Genomic DNA, 26,900 nt, shown 5'->3' on the forward strand with positions numbered 1-26,900 from the left:
TGAGAGAATTTGTCAATTTAAAGTTTGCTTGCTTCTCAGCTTTAACACAGCTTCTTTAATGCGTTTGTTATAGTGTTAGTTCCACTCTTCAACTCGGCATATAGGCTAACAAATAACCCACGCAGCACTCTCTAAATTTTCTAAATTGCATGCCGAATTTACCCCGGGGACATATACATTTGTTTCAAGTTTTAGCCACGCCATATCGGTTATGTGTGTTTGCAAACAATGAAAGAAAACTGGAAATATCAGTTTTTTAAAGACACCCCTCCCTTACGACAGAACGGGACATAGAGTTAACATGCTATAATTGGCGGATTTTAGCTGGGTATCGAATAGAAACATAAGTTAAGATTTTCCTTATCTCAGATAAAGGCCTTATAATTTGTTTTAATTTGCTAATAGCCTATTTCCACCTCAAAAGGCGGCGTCCAGCAGTTCTGACTATAGATATCTATAAACACTGACTACCCATATAAAGTTAAAAAGACGGAGGAGAAAAATGTCTGACAACGGAAATCTTTCTGACGAGCATGTACTTATTCCATATCGGGACTGCAGTTAATGAAACATAAGCAGCATTCCACTCTATCACACCTGAAGGTGTGACACGGTGCTGTGTTGGCTGTATGTTTGTGAGCCGCAGACAGACCTCATTAGTGATTTTGTGATGAAGGCTCTTCCAGTAGATTGGGGGAACTCCTGAGGACTGCAGGGCTGCGGCGTGGAGGGCCACAAACAATCGGAACTCCTCATCCCCGTCTCCATTCAGATTTACAGAGTTTGATGACATGACTCCGGTTAGATATTACTCACGTGGAGGTAGATTGAGCAGACCCGGAAGCAAATTTTCTTTTCCTGGGATGACAACGGCATCAACCGCCCTAATTGCCCTCTGATTGGCCAGTACTTCAGGCAAGAGACGTGAGATTGGTTAGTCACGTTAAATGTCACGGTAAGCCAATCAGAGGCAGAGTAAGAAAGAATAAGGCGGGGCATGTCTATTTTAAATTTAGTTTTTATTATTTATTTATTTATTTATTTATTTATTTATTTATTTATTTATTTATCTGTATTTTTTTAATTTCCAGGAACAAATTCCGACCATTAGGCTACAACATCAAGTTGACAAAAAAGTACAAACAATACACATTACAGACCATAGAACTCCCATGGAAAAATAAACAAAAATAAATAAATTAGAAATAAAAAAAAATAAAAAATTAGAGAATAAACGAAATGGTCAGAGGTCTAATCAGAAAATAATCTTGGAATATTTTTGTAAATGTGAAAGACTTACTTTCCTTGTCATGAAGACAAGGAAAAGTGGTGAGGCATATACATATTTACATATGTGTATAAACTGTTTAGCCATAATAATCAAGGTATTGTACATCATTTCCTTTTCTTTCTTTCTTTTTTTTTTTTTTTTAAAAAATCCACCATTAACACTCCAAATTTGATATCATTATTTTCTAAATTAGGTGCTTGAAGGTCCTTTGGGTCATGCCTTTTTTTAACAAGTGTGCAACATGAGATCCAACATTGCAAAACACATGTTTAATAAATAGTGGGATACAAGTGATCAACATAAACAACAAAATAACAAAGCACAAGACAGGTGGGGGAGCTAAGGGCAAACAAACCAAAGTGATACAAAAAATAACACAAAATGAAAAAACAGAAAAAGGAAAAAAAAGTATAAATACATACATTATGTAAGTAGTGTTTGTGTGTGTTCTCTGTAGAAGATTAGAGATTAGAGAGCAAAATGAAGAGATATAAGAAGATATATGGAAAGAAAGAAAGAAAGAGAAAGAAAGAAAGAAAGAAAAGACAAAAATAAAATAAGATTCATTCATTCATTCATTCATTCATTCATTCATTCATTCATTCATCCATTCATCTTCTAACCGCTTCATCCTCTGGAGCCTATCCCAGCTGACATCGGGCGAGAGGCAGGGTACACCCTGGACAGGTTGCCAGACTATCGCTGACACATAGAGACAAACAACCATTCATGCTCACATTCACACCTACGGACAATTTAGAGTTATCAATTAACCTAGTCCCCAATCTGCATGTCTTTGGACTGTGGGAGGAAGCCAGAGTGCCCGGAGAGAACCCACGCTGACACGGGGAGAACATGCAAACTCCACACAGAAGGGCTCCCACACCCAGGATCGAACTAGCAACCCTCTTGCTGTGAGGCGAGAGTGCTAACCACCACACCACCGTGCCGCCCATAAAATAAGATAAATAAATAAAAAATAAATAAAAATGGAAGGAACTAGCATGTTTTTGTTTGTGTTTTTTGCTCTGTCCTGCCATCACACCTGTGGCAGGTGGCTGGTCTGTTGCAGGACAGGTTAATGGCCAAGTGTCAAGGACAGGAAAAAAAAAACACTGAATTTGCTTAGAAAAAAACAAAGCAAGAAATAAAGAAAAGAAGCATTGAAAGTATATGTGATTGTTAAAATTAATTTGAAAAATACATTTTACAGAGAGGGCGGCACGGTGTTGTGGAGGTTAGCACTGCCACCTCACAGCAAGAGGGTTCGTGGTTCGATCCAAGTCCAAAGACATGCAGGTTAACTGGTGACTCTATATGGCTGTAGGTGTGAATGTGAGTGTGAATGGTCTGTCTCTATGTGTCAGCCCTGCGATAGTCTGGCGACCTGTCCAGGATGTAGCCTGTCTCTCACCCAATGTCAGCTGGGATAGGCTACAGCCCCCTGCGACCCTCAAGAGGGTAAGCATTTACGAAAATGGATGGATGGATGGATAATAAATCAGGAAAACTCATGTCTGATAAAATATTCACAGAAAATAATCTGCTCAAAATGTATCCAAATCACTTTACATAAACTTCCTGCAGTTACTGCATTCACTATTTAGGTTAATTGTACAGTTTATCAGTTGTTCTGTTCTGTTATTGTTATGCATTGAAAATATGAAAAATGCATAAATTATGTCACTAATTCAGGGTTCGTGAGTTTACTCAATGACAGAAAATGGGTCCCTTGAGAAAAAGGTTGGAAACCACTCTCTTAGTTAATGTTGCGTATTTAAAACACACAAGAAAGACTAAAAATACAAATCCCATCAGTGGCATGGACTCATTTTATTCAAATAAATAAAACAAACAGCTACATCCAAATTGAGATTAAAATCTGAAATACAAATAGGTTTAGATAAATGGAGTTATGAAAACTTCACAAATACACACAAAAAGCTTATTGCTGGCAAGCCTCCAATACAGGAAATAAACTGTTATTTAATGAGTCAGTTCAGATTTTTGAAGTGGGGTTGTAAGGGATACTTATCCATAGCCAGTCTATGACATACAGCAGATGTTGGTTAGCATGCTCCAAGTTTGGAGAAGTGGAAGGAGTCTGACATGGAAGCTAAGCAATCTCCTGCTGTGGACGGGGTCAGCACAAAATGTGTTTTAACAAACTATGCCATAGTCACACAATAACACAAACTAACTGATTGAGGCAGTGGTAGAGCAGCAGCTCCTTTCTTCAGCAATGTTAAATTACTGCAACAGCCTCATTATCCTATTGGTAATCAGTCTGAGAGCAAGGTAAAGCACTGTAATACTTTTAATATATCACACTTTTAAACTGACATTGATTTTTTTTTTTTTTTTTTAGGTGGCTAAAATTTGTTTTGTTACTGACCTCATCCACAGCAGTAGATTGCTCAGCTTCCGTGTCAGACTCCAGCCTGCTTTTGCAAACTGGGGGCATGCTGACTGACATTTACTGTATGTTATACACTATCTGTGGTTAAGAACTTAATACAACCCCACTTCAAAAAATGTGAACTATCCCTTTAAACATGTAAGGGAAACATTTCAGGCAATATACAGTATGAAGGTTAAATTCAATTAAATAAAATCATCTCAGACTGATTTTCATGAATCTTATGTGCAGCTTCCTGTACGTTAGTATAATACACTGTCCTGCACATCAGCACATGAAATCAACATCTTGTAGCTTCTTCACTTTGACTGATTCATCTAAAGCATGACTGGAAGCAATTACCTCACCGCAGAGGGAAATGTAATGCTGAATGTTACTGAGCACTACAGCGTACTTTCAATGTCTTCATAGTCATGTTTAAGCAGCCCAAGTCATTTTCACACCTGTAGTTCCCTTTATTTGGTTCAGGCCGAGGGAAAGCCGAGGGCAAATGTTATGTTCTCTGGATTTATGAGCATGTATCATAAAACATGACAAACCGGTAGAGAGGCATGTTGTGCTGTAACATCATGATGGAAGATACTGTGTGTTTGCTACTGTTCCACTGTTTTCACTGCTTTTAAATTTCTGAAGTGTCAGGGACAATCCCTAAAGCATAGACATGTTACCATGGTTACCAAAAGCGTTGGGTACCAGTCACATTTAAACTGATACCAGTACCAGTTCAGAGAACTCGAACGAGGTGCCCAGCAGTACCTTTTCAACACTTGACCATTTGAACAAGCAGCAGGACTGATGTAATAGACGTAAAATAAATCCTGCTCCTCTTCTCTTTTCTGCTCGTCTAAAAGTTATAATTAGTAATATAATTTATTGTTAAAATATGGTAGAAAGCAAAAAAGACCAGATGCTGAAACTATCACAGCAGACTGGCGCTATAGCAACAGCTTGGGGCCGTATGCATGCCGCACCTTTAATCGCCTGGAAAACACGGGGTCGGGTGCTTCTCTTGTGCCTTTTCTGTGCCAGCTTTTAAGAGCATAGCAGCAGGTTGCGTCTAAGGTTGCTAAACAACCACAGCAAGCACCGCATTAGCCTATTTGCCTGAAATCCTGAGTGCAGAGCTGATCTTCTTCCAGGCACTGTTTGTGTAGGCCTGTTGTCTGTCTAAAGCTCTGACAGCTCTGCACTAAAATGATTAACTTCTTCTCCACAGTTATCACAGACTGATATTTATGGATGAAGGGAAAGATATCTGTCAGCTGTGATTGGTTGGTCATCATCACATGACATACCGTGCACGCTGCTGTGTTCCAAAAGTTGAACTCAGTTTATCTCAGGGTGTAGTGGTCGCACCCTGAAAAACACGGGCTTGGGAACACATGCCTGCTGCACTGCCGTATCTCTGGCGTTTGAGTGCACCTGCCGCACCTCTACACTAAAAACAATGAATCTGAGGGCGCAAAAAACATGGCATGTGTACAGCCCCTTAGTTTGCTGGGAAGCCGAAGGAACAGCTGTGGAGCTCTGTGCTCAGGGATGCTTCTACCTCCTGTCTGAATTTGAACTCTGTGGTTCCATGGAGCTCTGTGGCTGGCTTCCAGGCTTCAGGGTGCTTCACAACACGCTCCTCCTCTTGTCTAAACCCCGCATTCTCACCCAGATGTGCTTTCAGGTACCGAAATTTCGCACCATTAGATTTCAAGTGGCTCAGTACTCTGTAGTACCAACATTATTCAGTTGATATCCTTAAAAGTACAGAGATCAGTACCCAACCCTAAATAACAATTGATTCTAATCAGTTCATTAATGAGCCCAATTGGATGTTTGTGCGAAATTTGAGAAAACTCCCTCGAGGTGTTCTTGAGATATCATGCTCACAAGAATGAGACGGATACAAGGTCACAGTGACCATGACACCCAAATTCTAACCAGTTCATTTCTGTGTCTAAGTGGATGTTTGTGCAAAATTTGAAAATTTTCCCTTCAGGCATTCTTGAGATATCACATTCACAAGAATGGGTCAGATGAGGTCACAGTTACCTTGACCTTTGACCACCAAATTCTAATCAGTTCATCGCTGAGTCGTCAAGAGAATGTTTGTGCCAAATTTGAAGAAATTACCTCAAAGAATTCTTGAGATATTGCATTCACCAGAATGGGACAGACAACCTGAAAACATAATGCCATCGGTCACAGCTGTTGCTGGCACAGAGGCATAAAACCCCATGTCTTTCAAACAGCACATTCCCCAAATGTCAAAGTCACTTCACTAATCTCACGAGTAGTTACTTGACTTCAACAAAAGTGCTTCTTTAGGGAGAGAGAACATGGTCGTATCTAAATCTTGAGAAAGTTAACCCTGTGAACCCTGGTCTCCAGTGTCCCCGTCATGTGCTTTGTGTGAATCACCACCTTCCTAAGCCTTTTCATTCCACAAAAAGTTAACAAAGAAAGTAAAAAAAGTTAAAATCGAAAGTTAACTGCATATGAATGCATTTTGTGTAAATACTTCAAACTACATTATTTTTATACGCAATGTTGTTGCTTTACTGTTACTCTATCCAGAAGACACTGGGCATCGTTTCTCAGCATCCACAACTGAGCATCACTGAGAATGGAAATCCTTTAAATATGGCTTCAACTTTACATCTTGAGGAAACATTCTTTGGCATTGCTCCACATTTGTATTCCCTACAGGAAGAGAGAAGGAAAAAAAAAATGCTTATTATGAACATGACTTCTTCAGTTGTCCTGTAACCTTCAGATAGCCGATGTGTTGTTCTGTACCTTTTTACACATGCTGATTTGCATGACAGCATAGTTGATGAGTGCTTCCCGCAGATCTTTGTCTTTCTGCTCCTTAAAGCGCTGCATATCCACCCACGCCCTTTCAACATGCTCTCTGCAGCGAAACACATCAAATAAAGCACACAGGATATTGGTGAATGTACTGTATTATCTTAAAATCATGACATCGACAGGATGTGTGATTTTCTGCTTATAGGTCAGAAACGTTTAAGGCTGCTTTCACACAAAATATGCAAGCATTAAATATACAATATATAATTTTTCTGCCACAAAATAACTAAAGACAAAACAATTACATCATTGCAGTCAGTTTCTCCTAGCTTAGACTCACAAGTCAGTGTTTAGACACTTTGCTTAACTAAAGACTGATGTCTTTCTCCCTGATTTTGTGTTTAGATGGGCGGATACAATTTCAGAGTTTAAAAAAACTCCCTATGTTGTTCTTTTTAGAACCAAAAGTAAATCCGCAGGGCGGTCCTTTGGTGGCTCGCTGAACTCTTGTGCTCGTAAACATAGTCCGACTGCATTAAAAGTTTTAAACAAAGTCGCTGTAAGTCCTTCATTTCTCCAGTGTGTTAAACACACTTTAGAAAGGAGTGTCCCCAGACTATCAGAAGGCGGAGATCTCTGACTGTCTGGTGGAGAGACTACTCCTAGCTAGGGTTCCTTAAAGGAGCAGTGTGTAAGAGTTATGGGGATTTAGTGGCATCTAGTGGTGAGGACTGCAGATTGCAACCAGCTGAAACTTCTCCTGGTTGGGTTCCTTCAGTTTTTAATGTTCAGGGGCCGTATTGATATTATGTAATGATTTTATGTGTGTCTATAACTCTGCTGCCTTCTTGGCCAGGTCCCTCTTGAAAAAGCGATTCTTAATCTCAATGAGGCAAACCTGGATAAATAAAGGTAAAATAAAAATAAAAAAAAATAAAAATTCACAAAGCTTCCTAATACAAAGAGTTGCTCCTAGTGACGGAATTCTAAGAAAACACCTTAGAAATGTGACATTTTCTTAGAATTTCCCCTTAGAGTTAAGACTAGGTCTTTGTCAAGATAAAAGTTATTCACAGAGCATCTTAGACCTTAAGAGAGCTCCTATGGTGAAAAACTGCAAGGAGTCGGGAGGAGGACTTTACAGAGGCTTAAAAGATTCTTTAAGCAGAGGAGAAAATGGCAGAAAGACAAAGAGGTCTGAAAAACATTCTCTTTCTGGATGAAAGCGCGTAAATGAAATGCTATAGATTAGACTGTGCAGAAAAAATATGTATGGTTGATGCTATTTCAAGATACGCACACATTGCCCACCTAACCTTGAAATAAATTGATCACAACACTAAAATATTTGGAAAACTGGAAAAACGCAACAGTGCAGCAGTGATGACTTGGGTCTGTCTCAACCTTCCACCAGCAGAGTGATCACATTAACAATAAAAACACTTTCACATTTAGCAGTTCATTTAATTTCCACTGGGTGTCCACACCTTGCAGGCTCACAAAAGGGCATGTCTGTGACAGCCAATCACACCTGTAAAAGAAGGTGTCATACCTAGCAATGGGTTCAACCACACCTCCTCACTATGATAAAAGTGTCTGTCCCTTCCTTGCGCAGAGTTGCTGTGAGAACTTTGCCAAATCACTTCCAAGCTGACACTCCTTGATAAACTAGGGATGCACCGAAATGAAAATTTGTGGCCGAAGCTGAAGCCGAATAATATTAAACGCTTGGCCGAATACCGAGTACCGAATACCAAATATTGTTGTTTAGTTTTTCATTAGTTTTTGCAGATGAACCCCTTCCAGATGATAGTGTTGTCACGGTACCAGGTGTATTTGACAGGAATACATTACTGTCTGTGTCTGTGACCCCCGTTCTACCCACAATCGGTGGGATTCGCCTTTTGTTTCTGCTGGTGGTTGAAATCTGTAGGCTGCTCGCACAGCGTGCTGAATGATTTAAGCCTATTTTGCTCGCTCAAAACTATTTTTAGTCGCAAATGCAAGTGTGGTGACAGGCGGATTGCCACACTGCCGACATTTGGGAACTGCCCATTGGTTCGACAGCCCATTGGTTCGGCATCCCATTGTTCCGACCATATTAAACTCAATGTTCCAAAATCCGTTCCGAAATCATCATGATGCCCTGTGGTTAAGGTCTGGTTAGGTTTAGGCACAAAAACCACTCAGGCCACTGCTGAAATTTATAAATTTTGATACATACAGGTAGGCTATACATATTCCAAAACTCTGTAAAAGTACACCAAAGCATACATTTTCGTTTCCAAATATTTGTGGCTGCCTGCGCTTTCCCCGTCCTCGCGGCTGCAGCTTGCGCTCTCTTCATCTGCTTCATCGCCACTGCTGTACACAATTTAAAAAGTACAACCACCCATAATTCATGTAGGAACTGCTGCAGCCAATGTGCAGCCGGCGGGAGCTGCAGGATGACTCAACCACCATGATGAGTTTTTAATGTTTTATCAGGCAATAACTACTCCAGACTCTGCTCTAGTGTAATTTTCGGGACAATTAGGGCAGGATTCTGGATTCGGGACAACTGCTTGAATTTTGGGACTGTCCCGAATTTTTCCGGACATCTGGTCACCCTAGGACATTCTCATCTCCATCCATCCTTTTCCTTATCTCACTCATTAGGCTGCTATAAGAAAAGTCTGCAACCAGGTGACTGCCAACAGAAATTGTTGCCTATAATTGCGACTTTTTTTTCCTAAAATACTGATTCTGATTTCATATAACGCACTAAAGTAGACATGTATAGGCTACAATTACTGATGGCATTTGTAATATAGTCAACAGCTTTTTTCCTAAAATACTGCTAGTTCTGTGGCGTTGCCTAATGTCTACAGTGTGCTATAGGAGCGATAATTGACACGCCTCAGTCGACATGCGTCAATTATCGCTGTCAGCGCGTTTGGGCTAGGAGCTCTCAGAGAGTATTCTCAGAATGTATGTGAAACGGAACACTTCCAGCTGTCTATCTGTCAGCTCTGCTAAATTTGTGCTAAATTTAGGCTCTTTTGCAAGTCTTGGTGGTGCTTTTTGTGTTTGCCATGAGCTTAAGGAAATCAGCTCACCAGTCTGTAAACTCTCTTCCTGCCAACTTCTAGCTAGCTAGCTAGCCAGGCTGAGGTTTTTAAATGTAAACAGTGTGGTGCTGCCATGGTCAGGAAAAGTGACCCTGCGGCCTTCTTGTTGAAGTCTGGACGTGTGAACAGTTAAATCATTCCACAACCAGAAACCATCCAGGAACATGAACAATTATAAAGCAGCAGCTAACAATGTAAGAAGACGAGTCGTATCTTGTATAATTTCCGTGTGGTGAATAAATAATTGATTGAGTTACAACAGACGAAGATCTAAATAGTGTAAAAATGTGGCCTTAAACTGGATAAACAGATTTCTCTTAGTTGAAAATGTTTTGGATAATGTAAGTACACAAATTATATAACTTTAGTATATTGTTCTATGCAGTAAAGTTAGATATATCTTTGAGCAGTGTACATGACTCACTCGCACTCGATCGTTTTCTCCTTGACGGTCTCTTCACCCTCTGCGATCAGCTCCTCCAGCAGCTTCAGCCTGGCCTCCCTCTGCTCAGGTGCCTCCTGGCCAAACAGCTTGTTGGTCATTCCTTTAAAGGAGAACGTCCGCACAATCTAAGGGATGACGTCAACACAGAAAACTTAATTATATCATAAAATTCTCCTCAAGTCATACCTCTGTTAGACATGACAAAATAGGCCATCTCTACTTAAAAATAACAGACAAAGAAGGAGTTGAGTAATACATGTAAAACATGAGTAGAGTGTACCCCTGTAGCCAGCTCCTCACGCTGCTGTTTCTTGGAGATGAGGTCCTGGGTGGCCATCTCAAGCTCAAACTGGGTCAGCTCATGTTTTCTGCATACTGCCCTGTCAAAGCAAAATTAACTACATAACATCATAACAGCATGCTGCTCCTGTGCTCCAACACAAGCTTTTAACATAATGAAATAACACAAAGAGCCAATATCCACTGAACACAGATGTAATACATTAAAACACACCACCAGCTACAAGACAGTTCATGAACGAAATACAAGATGTTACTGTTCATTGCTCTGTGAGTTGGATAACAAATCAAAAATTTTGCTCTGGTTTGGTTCAGGTTCGGCCCGCTTGCTGCTGTGTTGTGCTATGGCCTATTCAAGTGCTGGAATTTGTTATTTACGTGACAACGCCTGAACGCAACACAGGCTCACTCTGAGCTGAAATTAAACGAGTGCTCATAATTTTGTTGGTTATGGTGTGTTGTGTTCCGCCGTGGGCAGAGCAAAAGGACAGTGAAGAGTTGGAGACAGTTGGAATTAGGGCCGTAACGGTACATGTATTTGTGTCAAACCGTTCGGTACTCGACTTTCGGTTCGGCACAACCCTGTACCGAATTATTGGGCGCAGAATATTATTTTATTTTATTTTGTTTTATTTTAATTCCGTTTTTGCGAGCCGAACCATTTAAAAGATCTAGTTCCCCGACGGACATAATTGAGTGACGGACCAAGTCCCGTAAATCTCCGTTTTCACTTTGTGCAGCGCATTCTCACATTTTGACAACATGGCAAGTGAGCCTGACGAACTTGAAGACCCACCCGCAAACCTTACGTCCTCCGTTCGGGAACACTTTGGTTTCAGGGTAAAATACGAAGATGGAAATAAACAAGTTGACAAGACAAAAGCAGTGTGCAGACACTGCAGAACAGCGGTCGGGTATGTACTTGGAAAGATGTCTAACATGCTAACGCATCTAAAGCGACACCACCCGAGTTTGAATGTTTTTGCTTAATTTAAAATAAAGTATTTCCACGTGAGTATATGAATATTGGCTTTATCGACCTGTAGCACAACAATAAACGTTAGGTTTATGAATTAAGTGGATTTAAAACTGCTGGCTTTTGTATTGAAAAGCAGTGAGATTGTAAAATGTTCCTCAGTGCATGGACAGTGTGGTCACAAGTTGATCTGGCTACCTCCCAATTTGAAGACGTAGCTGGCTGTATGTTGTCGGATTTTTAATGGATCTGTCAGTGAAGTGGTGTTGTCATAGTGGCGCATCACGTTGATTGTATGCTTTTAATTTATTTTCCCATAATGAAGCGGGTTCGAATCCCGTGAAAATATTCTTTTTTACGTTTCACAGGGCTGAACGGTTCTTTAATATGGCACATATTTATTTAGGCAGGCACCAGAGACGAAACTGTGTAGGCCTATTTAGAAAATTTATTTGAGATAGGAGTTAGATTTACAGGAAAAGCAACTTGGCCTCTTCCTGTTTTCAACATTCCGTCATAACAAGTGTGATTCAAATCGCAACTGAGTGTCGGTCCGTGACTGGGTTCCTCCAACAGGAGTCCAAAGATGAATCAGGTCAGTTATGTTTTGATATTGTTATGAAAAACTGAATAAAGAGGCCTTTGCGAGGACAGCTACGTGTTCTCTTCATGGTTGAAAACAGCTGTTGTCACTACGACAACCACAGACACATTCGGCTGAAGGTCGCCAGTTAACAGGGTCGCGAGTAAATCCGAAACACCGGCACGACTAGAAAAAGCAATCTGGTGCAAACTACGATATCGTCGTCAATTAAAAAGAGAGAGGGTTTCCCTGACCATCGCGCTAAAGAAATAACCAACGCCATTGGAGGTGAGTAAAATTGTTTAAGCTGCACTTTAGATATAAGCATGTTTTGTTTACTGCACTTTAACAAAGTGGGAAAGCTAAGTAAGTTCCTAGTAAAACTGAATCTGAGCAGGCTTTAAAGCTGACCAGCTGCACTATACTTTTTATTTTAATTGAGTAAAACTGTTTAAACAGAAATTTATATTTATATTTTCATTCAAACAATGTGAAAAAGCAGGATTTTATATATATATTTGTTTCATTCAAAAATTGTGTAAAAAGAGTTAACTGCTGTGCTGGTATGTTTTAATAAGGTTACCGATCAGTAAAAGATATTTAATTTATTTATTTTTTTCATTACTGTACCGAAAAAAAACTAACCATGACTTGTGTACCGAGGTACGTACCGAACCGAGATTTTTGTGTACCGTTACACCCCTAGTTGGAATCCATGTGCCTCTGCATGAAAGCTTTCCGAATAAAAACACCTGTGTGACAACTGACATTAAACAAAAGATCAGATCCTCTATGTAGCTCAATATACCTGATTCTGATCAGTTAAAAATGCCTTGATCGACCCCGATCCCAATCTTTGAGATCAGATCAGCACATCCCTTCTTAAAACATTCTCGTTATCTACAGGCAATTTAGAGTCACCAGCTAACCTATCCCCAACCTGTCTTGTCTTTGGACTGTGGAGGAAGCTGGGGTGCCTGGAGAAAACCCACACTGACATGGGGGGAACATGCAAACACACAGAAGGGCTCCCTCCTGAGATTGAACCACTCTTACTGTGAGGCGACAGTGCTAAGCACTACACTGTGCCACCCCTCTTTCATATGATATCAAAAATATAATCTAGTAATAGTTTCGAACCAGCAATTTCATTATTTGGACTAAGTGCCTCGCACTGGCACACTGAAATAACAGCTGTAATTCATTTAGAAGCTACAGCTGTTATTTCAGTGTCCCAGGTAAATATTTAATCAACTTTGAGTAAATGTAAGTATCTATCGAATATGAATGGACTTGGAATAGGATCAGGGCCAAAAAACTCGACTGGGACTTTTCTCATTTTCATTTCTCATACTACATGGTAACATCTTCTGTTGTAGCACATTCAAATGCTAATGGAGCCATTATGTCATAAGCCTTTTAAATATTTAGTGAAGATGTTGCTAAAATTGGGTCTTACCTCAGAGCTTCAGCATAGAAGAGGTACTCTTTCAGTTGGTCTGCATAATGTTCCTCTTCTTCTAAGATATCATCTATTGAGGCAGCAAATCTACAGGTAAGCAACAAACAAAAACATCAGTAGTGGCACTAATAATCCTAGAGAGATAATATCTGTCAAGAAATTGCATAAAACTGTAATAACTGGGACAAATGGAATTATGACAAGGCAGAGAGTCCCGTCAAGCACTCACGCATCCATATGATGACCGGCACTTTGCAGTCCATCTCCCATCTCTTTCTCTATGGCGCTCCACTCACTGCAGTCAACACATGGATGTACACACACATTTGCAAATTAGAAACACTGCTACATTTGAAAAATACTGTCTTCAAAAAAGCTCTCAGGTTTTGTTTTTCAATATGAATAATAAGCAGTGTGGAATTAATTTGTACTGTATGTAAATACAATTGTTGTAATAACATTATGATGATCACATTTAATGCTTCTGAATTTTTGGAGTGAAGAACATTTTGTAAAGGTAGCAGAGAATCTGTTGTTTGTCATTACGGGACATATTTTTTTGTTTTTCACTCAACCAAACGGAGGTTCTAAGGATACTGAGTAATGTATGCACAGATTTTAAGGTCCTTTAAGGTAAAATTGTGATTTTGGATTAATATAACTCTGAGACTAAATTGAAAATGATACACATTGATCAGCATTTCAGGTCCTTTTAAAGTCATGAGCAGATACAATATTACATGCTTGTTGTCAAACCTGAAAACTCTTCCATAGTTCCCATGGACTTTGTAAACACCATAGAGTCGATCTGCAACTCTCTAGAAGAGACACAGAAAAGACATGAAAGAAAATGTTGATTAAAATAAAAACACAGGAAACATTTCGTGATGAAATTCAGATTTTCAGCTGAAGGAGCCCAGTGGTATTCAAGTGTATTTTCTTTTATTTATATACAAAAATTAAAAATCTTTGTCAAGTTACTTTAATGACCAGTGCCCTCTGGTTAGAGATTGTTTGGTCAGTTACCGTTTCTGAGGTCAAGAATTAACTTTCAATCTCAGTACACAAATTTAATTTCTTCCAAGAGACTCAGCTAAGAACCGGCCACTAGCACTGACATTTTTTTTTTTTTTACAAAGTCACTAGAATTTATATTTTCATAATAAAATGTAAAAACAACCTACAGAAAATGATAAACTGAATCTTCATCTCCCCTCGTCTTTAGAGAGCTTTACAGTGAGTTCCAGCTCAGTGTTTATCTGTCAAGCCTACAACTTCTGGTTCACTCTCACTGCTCTCATGTAGTCCCTTTACATTTTTTAATGTAATGAGACAGAGGGACTGTAGTCTGTTTTTTTAATATCCTGTTTATGAGTTTCAGCATGTTAACACCATATCCCATATTTCAAAACCCAGAGAGCTACTTGGAGCTTTCCAAAAGAAATCAGGATACTGCTTTATGTATAAATCTTATCCCAGTGATTGAGTGCTGACGACTGCCTCCGCAGGTGCAGCTCCAGGCAAGTTATGAGGCAGAAATACAAACAATAGCAGCAGCGACAGCTTCTTTCTTCTGGAGTGGTAAAGAAACAAAGCTTTGACCTCTGGTACTAAAAGAGGCTGCATATCTTTATCCACTGCTCCCCTGTGCTATTGTAGTGTAATTTTATCTGGCTTATATTTTATCCGGTCTAAAACAATCAGTTGTATAATCATGTTTTTGTGTTGACTGTTATAAAAACTAAATACTGCATGTAAGGGAAATAGACAGTATTGCGACGTGAACTCTTAGTGACATCTCAGCTGTGAACTAGCAATGAACCTCCTCAGAATTATTGTGGATGCATAGCAGACTTCCTCATATGCTGTTGTGAACTTACAGTGAACTTTTTAAACACTCCATATATTGTGTTAAGATACAATGCCCTCTCATGATGTTTTGAACTTAGAATAGCTCGTGTGTAAGCTTGAGCACAATACTTTTTTTCCCCGTTAAAGGGGTTTTTTTGGGGAGTTTTTCCTTATCCGCTGTGAGGGTCTTAAGGACAGAGGGATGTCGTATGCTGTAAAGCCCTGTGAGGCAAATTGTGATTTGTGATATTGGGCTTTATAAATAAAATTGATTGATTGATTGATTGATTGATACTATGTACTGTATGACGAAGAGAGCACACTCACTTGATTGTATTGCCTGCTGCACCAAAAGGGTTCACACGACATGGGAAGGAGCATACACACACACTCAAATGATTGTATTACCCAGTATATGTGTAATGAGTCATATCGTATGGAAGCACGAGGGACTGTAGCATGAGAGTCCCTCAGGATCACATGTTTTTAAAAAATAAAGTGAGAGCAGCTCCGGAGATACTGTTGGCAGATTACAGTTGAGCCGGAACAAAGAGAGGAAACCTGCCACCAGTAGATACGGTTTGAAAGGGGAAGGACTATAGAAATAGGCGGAGATCTCTTCGACCTCCACCAGCATATAAGCCAGAATAGTGAAAGCAATTAGTCAGTCATCCTCCGGAGCCTGACTCATGAGTTTGTCTGTGTTATTGCCTGTGAACACAATAAACTCAATTGCACCAGATCCTGCCTATCTCCAGTGATTTTCTAAGTACCTGCCAGCCGAACCTAAGACACTGAGTAGACAACAGAAGACATTTTGGAAGAAACACGAAGGACAGGGTCGGGAGTCGTCAGGCCCAATTCCAGGCACCGATTTTTGTCACTTCACTATGTAGTAACAAGGTAGTGCCATTGTGGAAGACAGTGTTATGAGAGTATAGTGGCTGTTTTCATGAATAACATTAGATCAGTATGGAGTGTGTGTGTGGTTGAGACAGAGAGTGACAGTGAGTGTGAGATTGACAGCTGTTGGTGATCAGAACAGTAAAAAAATGAACAGTTGAGTTGTCAAGTGGTAGTAAATGTAAATGGTTTGTTTTTGTGAATATCACAAGTACCTGCGCAAAAAGGAAGCAGTCATCAGTGAGTGGGTTTCTAGTATTTGTCATGTATACAGGGAATACGAATAGGCTGATTTCTCTGTGCTCAAATAAACACCACATCCCGAATATGATCCTTAACTGGATCAGCCTCATAAACAGGTTATTAATGTCCATGTAAACACACTCATAGTTTCGTGTTTTGCAGCAGCAGGCAGCTGTTTTCAAAGAAAATGCTGTAAAAAGTACCTGCTCAGCAACAAACAGCAGACACAGATAGCCAGAGAACATTTAGCAGCAGAATATTGAACGTACACTTTTTAGGGGCAGGAGTGACACAAAAACCAAGACTCCAAATGAATGATAATGTTGCGTTGTAACTCCTGGATGTGCTGAGAAGTTCAATATAACAACTTGAAGGAGATGACATGTTATCTGTGTGTGTGTGCGTGCGTGCGTGCGTGCGTGCGTGCGTGTACGTGCACCTGTATTTGTACTTGCTACTTATTGAGTACCAAAACATGTTTGTAACCAACAGAGTGAGAACATTTTTGGAAAGTGAGGGCATTTTGCCTGGTTCTCACTTCTTCAAAGGCCTGATGGGGGTTAAAACTAGGTTCAGGTAGTGGTTTAATTTAGGTTAGAGTTCAGCAAATAGTGTGATGGGTAAAGGCACAGTTCACCCCAAAATGATATTTTTCCTCTTACCAGCAGTGCTATTTATCAATCTTAGAGATGTCTGCCTTCTCTCCAATATTATGGAACTAGATGGCACTCAGCTTGTGGTGCTCAAAGCGCCAAAATCATCAAAAATCATCAAAATCATGACCCAGTTACTCAAGATAACCCAAAGCCCTTGTTGTGAGCAGTTTCATGTAGGAACAATTTACTTTATACTAAACTACATTCGCCAACTGTATCACTGTGCAGAACAAAGCATGCATCTACTGTTAACTCACCTGGCACTACTGAGCTAGCTACCGTTACAGCTCGGAAGAGGACGCCTTTAATGTTTACATCCCAGGCTGTCATGAGCAACAAACTCTCATCCATGAGTAGATGCACAATAAGCACCACAAGTCGATGCCATCTAGTTCCATTATATTTGAGAGAAGGCAGTAATCATCTGATATCTCCCACACTCTGCAACTCACACCAAAACTATCTAGACTAATAAACAGCACCACAGGTACGGGGATTTTTTTTTTTTTTAAATTTTGGGGTGATCTGTCCCTTTAAGGTCAGGGTAAAGGGCTAGTGATTGCATTATGTCAATGAAGGTCCTCACAGAGATACAAGTACAGGTGTGTGTGTGTGTGTGTGTGTGTGTGAGAGAGAGAGGGGTATAGAGACTTACTGCTCGTGCTCGGAGCAGCTGAGATGTGTGAGACTGCAGCTCATCACTGTAGTGTTTCATCTCCATGAAGCGTCTGAGTGAGAGAAAACAGAAGGCAGTGATTACAATTTCCTTTACCTACAGTCTGCCTACTTATTCTAAAGTTTACATGTATTTAATCTTCCTTTAAGTGATGTTCTTTAGTTTAGCTTTTTCTTTCCATCTGACGGATCTAGAGCTGCAACAATTTGTATAATACTTCATTATTATTTTAATAATCAATCAATCCCTTTTCAAGCAAAAATGCCAAAACATTTGACAGCTCCACATACTCAAATGTGGGAACTGGGTTGGACAAAACAAGATATCTAACAAGACCAGCTGTTGCAATGTTGTTGCTGCTGGTAATCATGTTATCTTGTGCTCTAGCTTATGCGCTCACTTTTCACTGTTTTCGGATGTTTTATAGACCAAATGATGAAGTTATTAATCAAGGGAAAAACATATGAATAAGTTGTTAGGTGCAGCCCTAGATGGATCCACTCATTGGGTCGAGCACTAGAATTGATCATATCTGTAATGCTAATAAAGGGTACAAAACATCCTTCTGCCTATAAACAATTGACATCTTTTGCACCTCAGTTATGACAAACAAACAACAAACATACAGCTCCAACTTTAAAATACAACTCCTAATAACTGGGGATGGATTATTTTGACATTAAAGGGCATTTTTGACAACATTTTCAACACAGCTGAGTCCCTCTTACAATGTGTTTACACTAACACTAACTTACTTATCTGGATTTCTCACCCTGAAGGTGGCACTGAGAGCTCTCAGCCTGGAATCTGCCTGAAACAGGAGTAACGAGATGGTCAAGCTTTGTCAACGCTAAAAATCTTGCTACAGATTACCTGTAAGAACAAAGAGATTCCATAAAGTACCTTTGCCTGAAATCCTGTCTCATACACCACTTCCTTCCAGCCATGTTCCTGCCACACACAGCAGTGAAAATGTTCAATTTAATGAGCCACTGATCTATTTGTTATCACTTGAGTGGCCCAGAGCTGCAGCATGTACCTCAGTCAGAAAGTGGTGGAGGATCTTGTCATTGGAGAGGACGGGATGTGATGCCACACGAAGCAGGAAGTTTTCCAGCCCGACCCTGCGGCGCTCCACAAAGTCTGGGTCCATGTTGTCTGCCGACAGCTTGTGCCACACAAACTCTGCCTGCGTGCAAGAGAACAAAGAAACTGCCTGCATTCAACATCTCACTTGACTTTTATGTAGTGTCTTTACTTTAGCTTGACTGTTTGTCTTTGGTTTCATCAGTTGTATGTTTTGGTGAATTAAAATGATAACTCTCCTGAGCAGTTGACTTTTATCTTTTGTCATGGCAGAAACAACGGAAGGAAACTGGGACAGAAACTGCTAACTACTGACTTTTGCTAATACTGTTACGTTGATGATCACATTTATTTGTGATGCAGCCATCCTTATCTTAGCAAAATACTTTTAGTACCACAGAAGCAATTATTAAATGTTTGTTAATGTTTGTTCATAAATGATAATTTGACTTCAGATGGAAAAGCACTTGTTCTATACAAGATAACCCACATTACTTTCTTAAGAACTTTTGGTCGGTTTATGCCTATATAGATCGTATACAATAGAGAACTGACAATAAATGAGGAGAGACAGAGGGGATACAAATGCAACACAAGCCTCCAACTGTACTTCAGCCGTGGACATGGCAAATAAATGGTTAATGTCTTTAACCTGTCGACATCCCTAATTTTCTTTCGTTAAGGTCTGGTGTGAATGTGTAGCTTAATGGATGTGCATGTTTGTCATCTTGCCATTAGAATTTCTGTCAATTGCCCTGATTTTACTTGTCATGACCCAGTTACTCAACATATTTCACAGACTTAATTGTGAGCAGTTTCATGTAGGAACTAGGGCTGCACGATATATCGTTTGAACATCTCCATCGCGATGTGCGCATGTGCGATAGTCACATTGCAGGACATGCAATGTTTTCTCTTTTTTTTTATGAACATGTAAACTTTTGTTTTGCTTCAGAAAAGCAGCTCTGAAGAAAGCTCTTTGCTCCACTCTGCTCGCCTCCCTCTCTGAGCACTAAGCAGCCTCTCCCCCTCTCATGCACACGCTGCAGTCACACACTGAAAATGAGCGACATGCAAGAGGGAGAAACGGTAAAGGAGGATTTATGCCTGGTACACACTACGCACATAGTCACATTACACGATTGTGGAGTCATAAAATCGTGCTGCGACTTGGCCAACAGACATGACACGCTACACAATGGCACACACCAATTATCACCAGTCAGTATTATCATTTATTATTCATTGTTATTATTTCAGTCACTGTGTCTGTCCATATGCCAGCTGAAATGTTGTTGTAGTCACCTAAAAAGCGCCAGCAGATGGCAGGAGCTACATTTGAAGAACTGTACGCAAACATACAAGTCACTGAATCCTACAAATGTTTCACAATAAAAACCTACTTACAAAATGGAGGGATTCTCTCAGCTGAACTTATAAGGGGCTTTTAATTTGAAAAAAATACAGGAAGTGTTGAGTTTGACATGACGGCTCAATGCATTAACTTTATCAAGGCAACAGGAGCGGATATAAAGTAAAAATATAAAGAGACAGAGGGACTGTAGTCTGTTTCAAATGAAGCTGGTAGTCTCTGCAATTGTGGTGAGTAAGAGCCCCGCCATCCATCCATCATCTAACCACTTCATCCTCTTGAGGGTCACAGGGGGGTGACGCTGGAGCCTATCCCAGCTGACACTGGGCGAGAGGCAGGGTACACACTGGACAGCTCGGCAGACTATCACAGGGCTGACACATAGAGACAGACAACCATTCACACTCACATTCACACCTACGGACAATTTAGAGTTATCAATTAACCTAATCCCCAATCTGCATATCTTTGAACTGTGGGAGGAAGCCAGAGTGCCCGGAGAGAACCCACGCTGACACGGGGAGAACATGCAAACTCCGCACAGAAGGGCTCCCACACCTGGGATTGAACCGGGAACCCTCTTGCTGTGAGGTGACAGTGTTAACCACCACACCACCGTGCCGCCCAAAAGCCCCGCCACTATTTTTTAATTTTCTTACTTTGTCATCTGGTGAAAATTCTTGTATTTTTTAATACTGCAATATATATTACCAAAAAAAAAAATCGCAATGTCAGTTTTTTCCAATATCGTGCAGCCCTAGTGGGAACTCTTTTCTCTTTACTGAATTACAACCGCCAACAGTATCAGAAAGAAGCGTGCATGTACTGCTAGCTCACTTAGCACCAGTGGCGGAGGATGCCGGGTAACCGTGTCTTGATTTCAGGAAGGTGACACTGCTGTTGCAACACATTCTCACTCCGGCCTTGTCACATATTAACATTTGGTCATGGACTTTCCACGTTGAGATATGACATTCAAGGCACCCTGGGTGCACTGGTTGTTGTTCTAGGACGCCAGAACAAAGCATGAAACTTCCGTCTGATACATGCATCGTCTATTTTCTAATTACACTTCCTTTTTCACAGGAAATGTACAGTTTGCATACCGTCTCTTTCAAATTAATTTTACTGCGTCAGTACGAATTGAGTTTTTTTTCCCTTCAACAACAAACAAACATGGTTAAATTTTGCAAACACATGCACATGGTTGGGTTTAGCAGTTAAAGCACGTGATTGGGTTTAGGAAAAAAGAACAGGGTTTGGCTTTACAATCTACACCAGCCTCCCAGTTGAAAGTCGATGGTTGTTGGACCCATCCACTACCCCTCCCACCCACCCTGCTTCCACCGCCTTAACTTTCATTGTTGTCACGCTTTGTTTCCCCCTGATGCCACTGTTAAACAATAACAGCAATAACTGTATATCATGCCAATGTAAAACAACAGCTTTTTTCGTTGTTGTCTGTTGCCAGAAGTCACTTACCAAGCGCCAGTATATATTGCAGTTTCAAATGTATGTTTTGGCGCTTTGAGCACCACAAGCTGATGGCCATCTAGTTCCATTATAATGGAGAGAAGGCAGTAGGGCTGTCAACGAATATTCTAAATTCGAATTTAAATTCGAATTTGAAAAAAAAAAATGGACCTTTGAATGTGAAAACTGATATTCGATTGTGGAGAAAAAAAAACACCACCGCAGCTGTCCTCTTTGCGAGTGGGCGTTGGCCTGGGCCGCTGCACTGAACGCACTGCATAAGGCCACACAAATTCTCGCACAAGCCGGGGCACTTCCGTTCACATCAGACGCGCATTTCTCCATGCTGGTCGACAAGCAGTTCTGCTCCCAGCTGTTGTCTCCGTCACCCGGCTTGACACATTCGCTCGCGGCTCGCACAGAAAATAGACCAGAGCTGTGCAGCGCGGCGCAGCCGGTGTGACTGACACAATATTAACATGGGCGCCGAAAGGAAACTGGCTTCGCTTCGAGGCGCTTCGAGGCTCTTCGCAGCGCTTCTGCGAGCGGTGTGGCCTGACGGGTCAGAGGGGGGGGCGAGCGAGAGGTCCGTGGTCGTTTCTAACGTAATGTTTTAGATAACTGTTTTATGTGTTTTAATGTGTAGGAAGGCTATGTAAATGTTTTAATAGACGTTTATGTTGAAATAAAAATATATAAAATAGTAAAAAGTTTCCTTGTATTAATACATATACAAGTATGTTTCCTTGTATTAGTTTGCCCTCTTGTGGACATAATGCGAAAAAAAAAAATTCGAATGGTTCGAACCTATGAGTTATTTTTAGAAAGAATATTCGAATGTCATTTTTGAGCAATTTTGACAGCCCTAGAAGGCAGACATCTCTACGGCCAATATCTCTGACACTCAGCAACTCATACCAAAACTATCTAGATTGATAAATAGCACTACAAGTAAGAGGATAAATATGTAGTTTTGATTTTGCGGTGAACTGTTCCTTTAAGTTGCTGGATAAGGTAGTAAGTTTAGCGTGAAACTAACTGGTTACACAGTGGCAGTTACAAGGTTCATATTTGTCATTTTACAACGTGAGGTTGCACAATGTGTGGAAGTTAAAGTGTTGATGCTACAATCAGACTTACAATCAAACTTATGTTCAGAAGAACAGTTTGCTGGTTTTTATTTACAAATTGTTTAATTAGCTTGGTCTCATTTTTTCTGACCATTAATTTTTTTGAAATGCAAATAAGCAAATAAGTTTGCTGGAAACAAGTGGTGATTTCTCAACCTACTAATTCTTGACCTGTCACATTTTATTAGACATTTCAAGGCCGCAAGGATGCAATCCTCCAAGTATCATTAAACTCACCCTCTTCTCTGGCAGAGGCGGGACCACGATGAATGGATAGGTGACTAACAAGTAGTTCCGCAGAAGTTCAAATTCACTGTATCTCCTCCACAGAGAGTCAGGGGCCGGGTTGCGACCTTCAGCAACTGCATCCATTGGCCTTCAAAGATTGAGTCACAGTAAAGTTTTTGGTAAGTTGTTGTTGCACAGCAATAAAATACAGAAGGAAATGCATGCCCTACATAAGAGGAAGTACAGATATCACAACGTCTCAGCACAACACTTCCTTCAAATGACTGATAAAGGGTGTTCTGTTCTCACCGTGTTTCGACGAGGTACACGGTGAACGTCTCCTGCATGTTCACTGCATTTTTGCCACTCCTTTTTTCAGCCTCAGCAACACAGATCTCCATCCTGCGCAGGAGAGTGGAGCCCTCCTCCACCATCTGAACCATCACATCACACAGTATCATTGACAACACCTCTTTGCAACATATTTGGATCATTGATCCCACCAGTGTAATTGTTGGGCCAATAGCTAGCAGCTGTCTATATCAACTCTGAAAGATGAGTGTGAATAATGGTCAAGTGGTACATTTTGTGATAATTTACCTTCTGCATCATTTTAATTTTGATCAAAATGTCTTAACCCTTTATATGATACTATTCTAAATACCATCATGAGTTGTACTATACTACACAGAAGAAATAAGAAAGAAAGATTAAAGACAGGAGGGATGACTCTTCCTCAAACACACAGTGACGCTAAACCACATTTTATCCAGCTCTACTGTCAAACTATGACACTTTTGTTTAGGCCTAATAAATACACAATAATATAAACAACAATAAAAATCACTTTTTTAAGGGAGGGTGCAGTTACAGCAGACTCAGACAAACATTGCACATGATCTAATCCTCTGTCTTCTTTGGATCACTTTCATCACCATCTGGCTTTGCAAAAATTGTAAATATCCATCTAAGCTTTACCCTTCGACTTCCTTGTTTTTTCAACTTCTTTTTTTTCCTTTTTTGGCAGGACTGTTTGTTTTTTTGAGGCAATCTATGAAATATTTTTATCACTAGTTAGTTGTTAAGTAAATCCTTGTTAAAATATCTAGCTAGCTAGCTAAATGTATTAGGGACACATAAAAAGGGGACCTTGACAAACTAAGACAGTGGCTGTGTCTGAAATAATTCACTCATTCACTACTCCCAACTCACTATGTAGGGAGTTCAATACAGAGGAGGATGTAGTGAGCTCATCTGCAACATGAAAAAACACTTTTGGACACTACTCGGGTAATTTTTCTCTGTGCCGTTGATTACATCATAGCTGCTGCAAAATTAAAATGTCATATCAACGTTGGCTGGTGAACCATCCATAACAAATACTGACATGCATTTTTGTGATAAAAACAAGAAATCATACTAGACAGTATTTTCTCCAAATCAATAAATAACCGTTGGTGTTGTGAGCTGTGCTGCTCTGCTCACATTAAATGTGGGCCTGGCAGACAGACCACAGGAAAGAAAAAAACACAATTGCAACCTGTCCTATTTATTTTCAGTTTAATCTTTGTGTTGAAGTTTGTTTTACCAGTCAGTCATGTAATAACTTGTAAATTTAATGTATAACGTTATGCATTACACCAATAAGAGCTAGCAGCAACCCAGCTCGCTAACATTAGCTAGCATTATTAGCCCTACTCTGTACAGTAACTGGTTTTTTTTTATTGATATACTTTATTAATCCCCAAGGGAAAATTCAATTTTTTCACTCTTGCTGTCAATTACACACTGGTCTGAACACATACATGCACAAACAGGACCTATACATGCACCAAGTGGAGAGATGTCAGAGTGAGGGGGCTGCCTTGGTCAGGCGCCCCGAGCGGTTGGGGGGTTCAGTGCCTTGCTCAAGGGCACCTCGGCAGTGCCCAGGAGGTGAACTGACACCTCTCCAGCTACCAGTCCACGCTCTATATTTGGTCTGGACAAGAACTTGAACAGGCAACCAACCCAAGTCCCTATGGACTGAGCTACTGCCACCCAAAGCACTAAAGAAGATCAGTTGCCAATTCATTTTAATCTCTTCATGGACTGACGACTACACATTATATTGACAGTTTATTACATGGCAAAGAAACTGGTAAACAAACTTCAACATCTTGGTGTCTGTCCCAAATCGTCTGTCCGTTCCTTTGGCGCAAAGCATGATGGGATATATTGCTTGGTTAGTGACCATCTGTTGTACACAACTTTTCACGGTGCACTGTGGGATACTTTGAGTCCACTATATAGGGTATAAAAATTCTAACTATACATTAGGACAGCACTACAAAATGGCAAACTCACAATACAGTGGACTATATAGTGTGTAGTGAGTGATTTTGGCCAGTGATTTTTTAATAATCTTATTCACCTGTACTGTAACTATATGTATATATATATATATATATATATATATATATATATATATATGTATATACATACATACACACATAGGTATAGGCTATGCATCGTTTTTTAAAATTTCCATATCCTTCACATTATTTACCTAAGAACGCCATGTCATTTTAATATTAAAAAGCCATACTACTATGCACTTTTACTGATTTTTGCACCTTCAGCTAGTGTCAACATTTGTTGTCATTGTTGTGGTTATTGCTCTTGTTCATGTTTTTGTTATGTCTTGTTGTGCATCGTAACCTTTACGTCTTGTTTTCAGGAATCTGCACTGCTGCCTTTCTTGGCCAGGATTCTCTTGTAAAAGAGATTTTAATCTCAATGAGTCTATTACCTGGTTAAATAAAGGTTTGGTTTTTTTTTTAAAAAACTATTCATTGCAAGGTTTTTTATGGTGTGCCACGCCCTCGGAGGTGATGTCAAAACCACAGTACGTGTACCTGCTACTGATGAGTTCAATGTTGATTTTTAGTGATGTTAGCTTAACAATCACACTTTACCCATTGTCCCACTTTATCTGCATTCACCCTGTTTGTTAAGCACGCTAATGTTAGCATTAAAATAACAGTCACACACAGACTGTATAGAGTCACATAATATTAACTTTGCCTCAGAGTCCATTATGACGCAAACTATTTAAATGGCGAACATATTAGCTGAACTGGCCTTACCAACGTGTATTCATTTGCATTTGGCTAGCTTGTCTATGACATTACAGTACGTAAGCTAACTCTGCCTTGAGCTTTAAACTATTAGCCCATACACTGTAACATTAACCCAGCCTTTACCCGCTGCTGTGCTAAGAGCAGTTTTACAACTATAGCGTGAAATGGAAGCTGCCGTTTTTTACCGTGTTGTTCAGGCTGTTGCTCCCGTCTGCTGCTGTGTGGTCAGAGTCGTCGTCAGTAGCCACTGACTCTTCCCTCCCATCCTCCGCCATCCTCTTTGCTAGTGATGATGGTGATCTAGGACGCATGCGCAAAGCTCCCCATCACCCAACAGATGTTAAGGTTATCCTCCTGAGAGCAGTGCGTGTTTGTCCTCTGATACCGAGGGCTTTATTTTGAACACCACACATGCTTACTGAGTCCCCATGTGCTGTGTAAACGGCATCCTGAGCTCTCTAAGCGTGTAACACACATGAGTATGTGAGCAACAGAAATCTTCTAAAAAAAAAGGGGGGGAAAAACACTTTGCAAAAACACGTTGCATGTCAGGAGGGAGATAAGTAATCAAAAAGATACATTGTTTCTGTTTTTCCGATGCATGTTTTTTTTTTTTTTTATCAATGAGAGTCTTAACTATATTATATCATTATTTTAGAAGTCTATGTTAGTCTTAAGCCTTTCAAAAAATATCTTAAACCCATGTCCTCACTGTGGATCAGCAAGACCTGCTTCTCATTTCTCAACCATTGTCCATACTTCGGCAAACAGG

At 40.2% G+C, this 26,900-nt stretch overlaps 2 protein-coding genes across 2 annotated transcripts in view; both read right to left on the reverse strand.

The window, feature by feature from the left end:
• ttll12 (tubulin tyrosine ligase-like family, member 12) overlaps positions 1-831 on the reverse strand; it is a 72,458-nt gene extending 71,627 nt beyond the window's left edge. Inside the window, exon 1 of the mRNA XM_049567082.1 lies at positions 653-831. Within this exon, the coding sequence (XP_049423039.1) occupies positions 653-793 (141 nt within the window). The 5' untranslated portion in view covers positions 794-831. The remainder of the gene's footprint in view (positions 1-652) is intronic.
• A 2,280-nt stretch (positions 832-3,111) lies between these two features.
• LOC125883005 (sorting nexin-4-like) lies at positions 3,112-26,416 on the reverse strand. The gene is made up of 14 exons (XM_049567099.1): positions 26,314-26,416; positions 23,316-23,440; positions 23,016-23,154; positions 18,757-18,906; positions 18,621-18,668; positions 18,473-18,528; positions 17,697-17,769; positions 14,145-14,206; positions 13,618-13,683; positions 13,386-13,475; positions 10,348-10,447; positions 10,047-10,192; positions 6,501-6,615; positions 3,112-6,404 (listed from the first exon to the last, which is right to left on the reverse strand). The coding sequence occupies exons 1-14, from the start codon at positions 26,401-26,403 to the stop codon at positions 6,357-6,359; spliced, it is 1,308 nt and encodes a 435-aa protein (XP_049423056.1). The 5' UTR covers positions 26,404-26,416; the 3' UTR covers positions 3,112-6,356.
• Positions 26,417-26,900: the final 484 nt, after the last annotated feature.

This window comes from Epinephelus fuscoguttatus, linkage group LG22, assembly GCF_011397635.1.
Source record: "Epinephelus fuscoguttatus linkage group LG22, E.fuscoguttatus.final_Chr_v1".
Taxonomy (NCBI): domain Eukaryota; kingdom Metazoa; phylum Chordata; class Actinopteri; order Perciformes; family Serranidae; genus Epinephelus; species Epinephelus fuscoguttatus.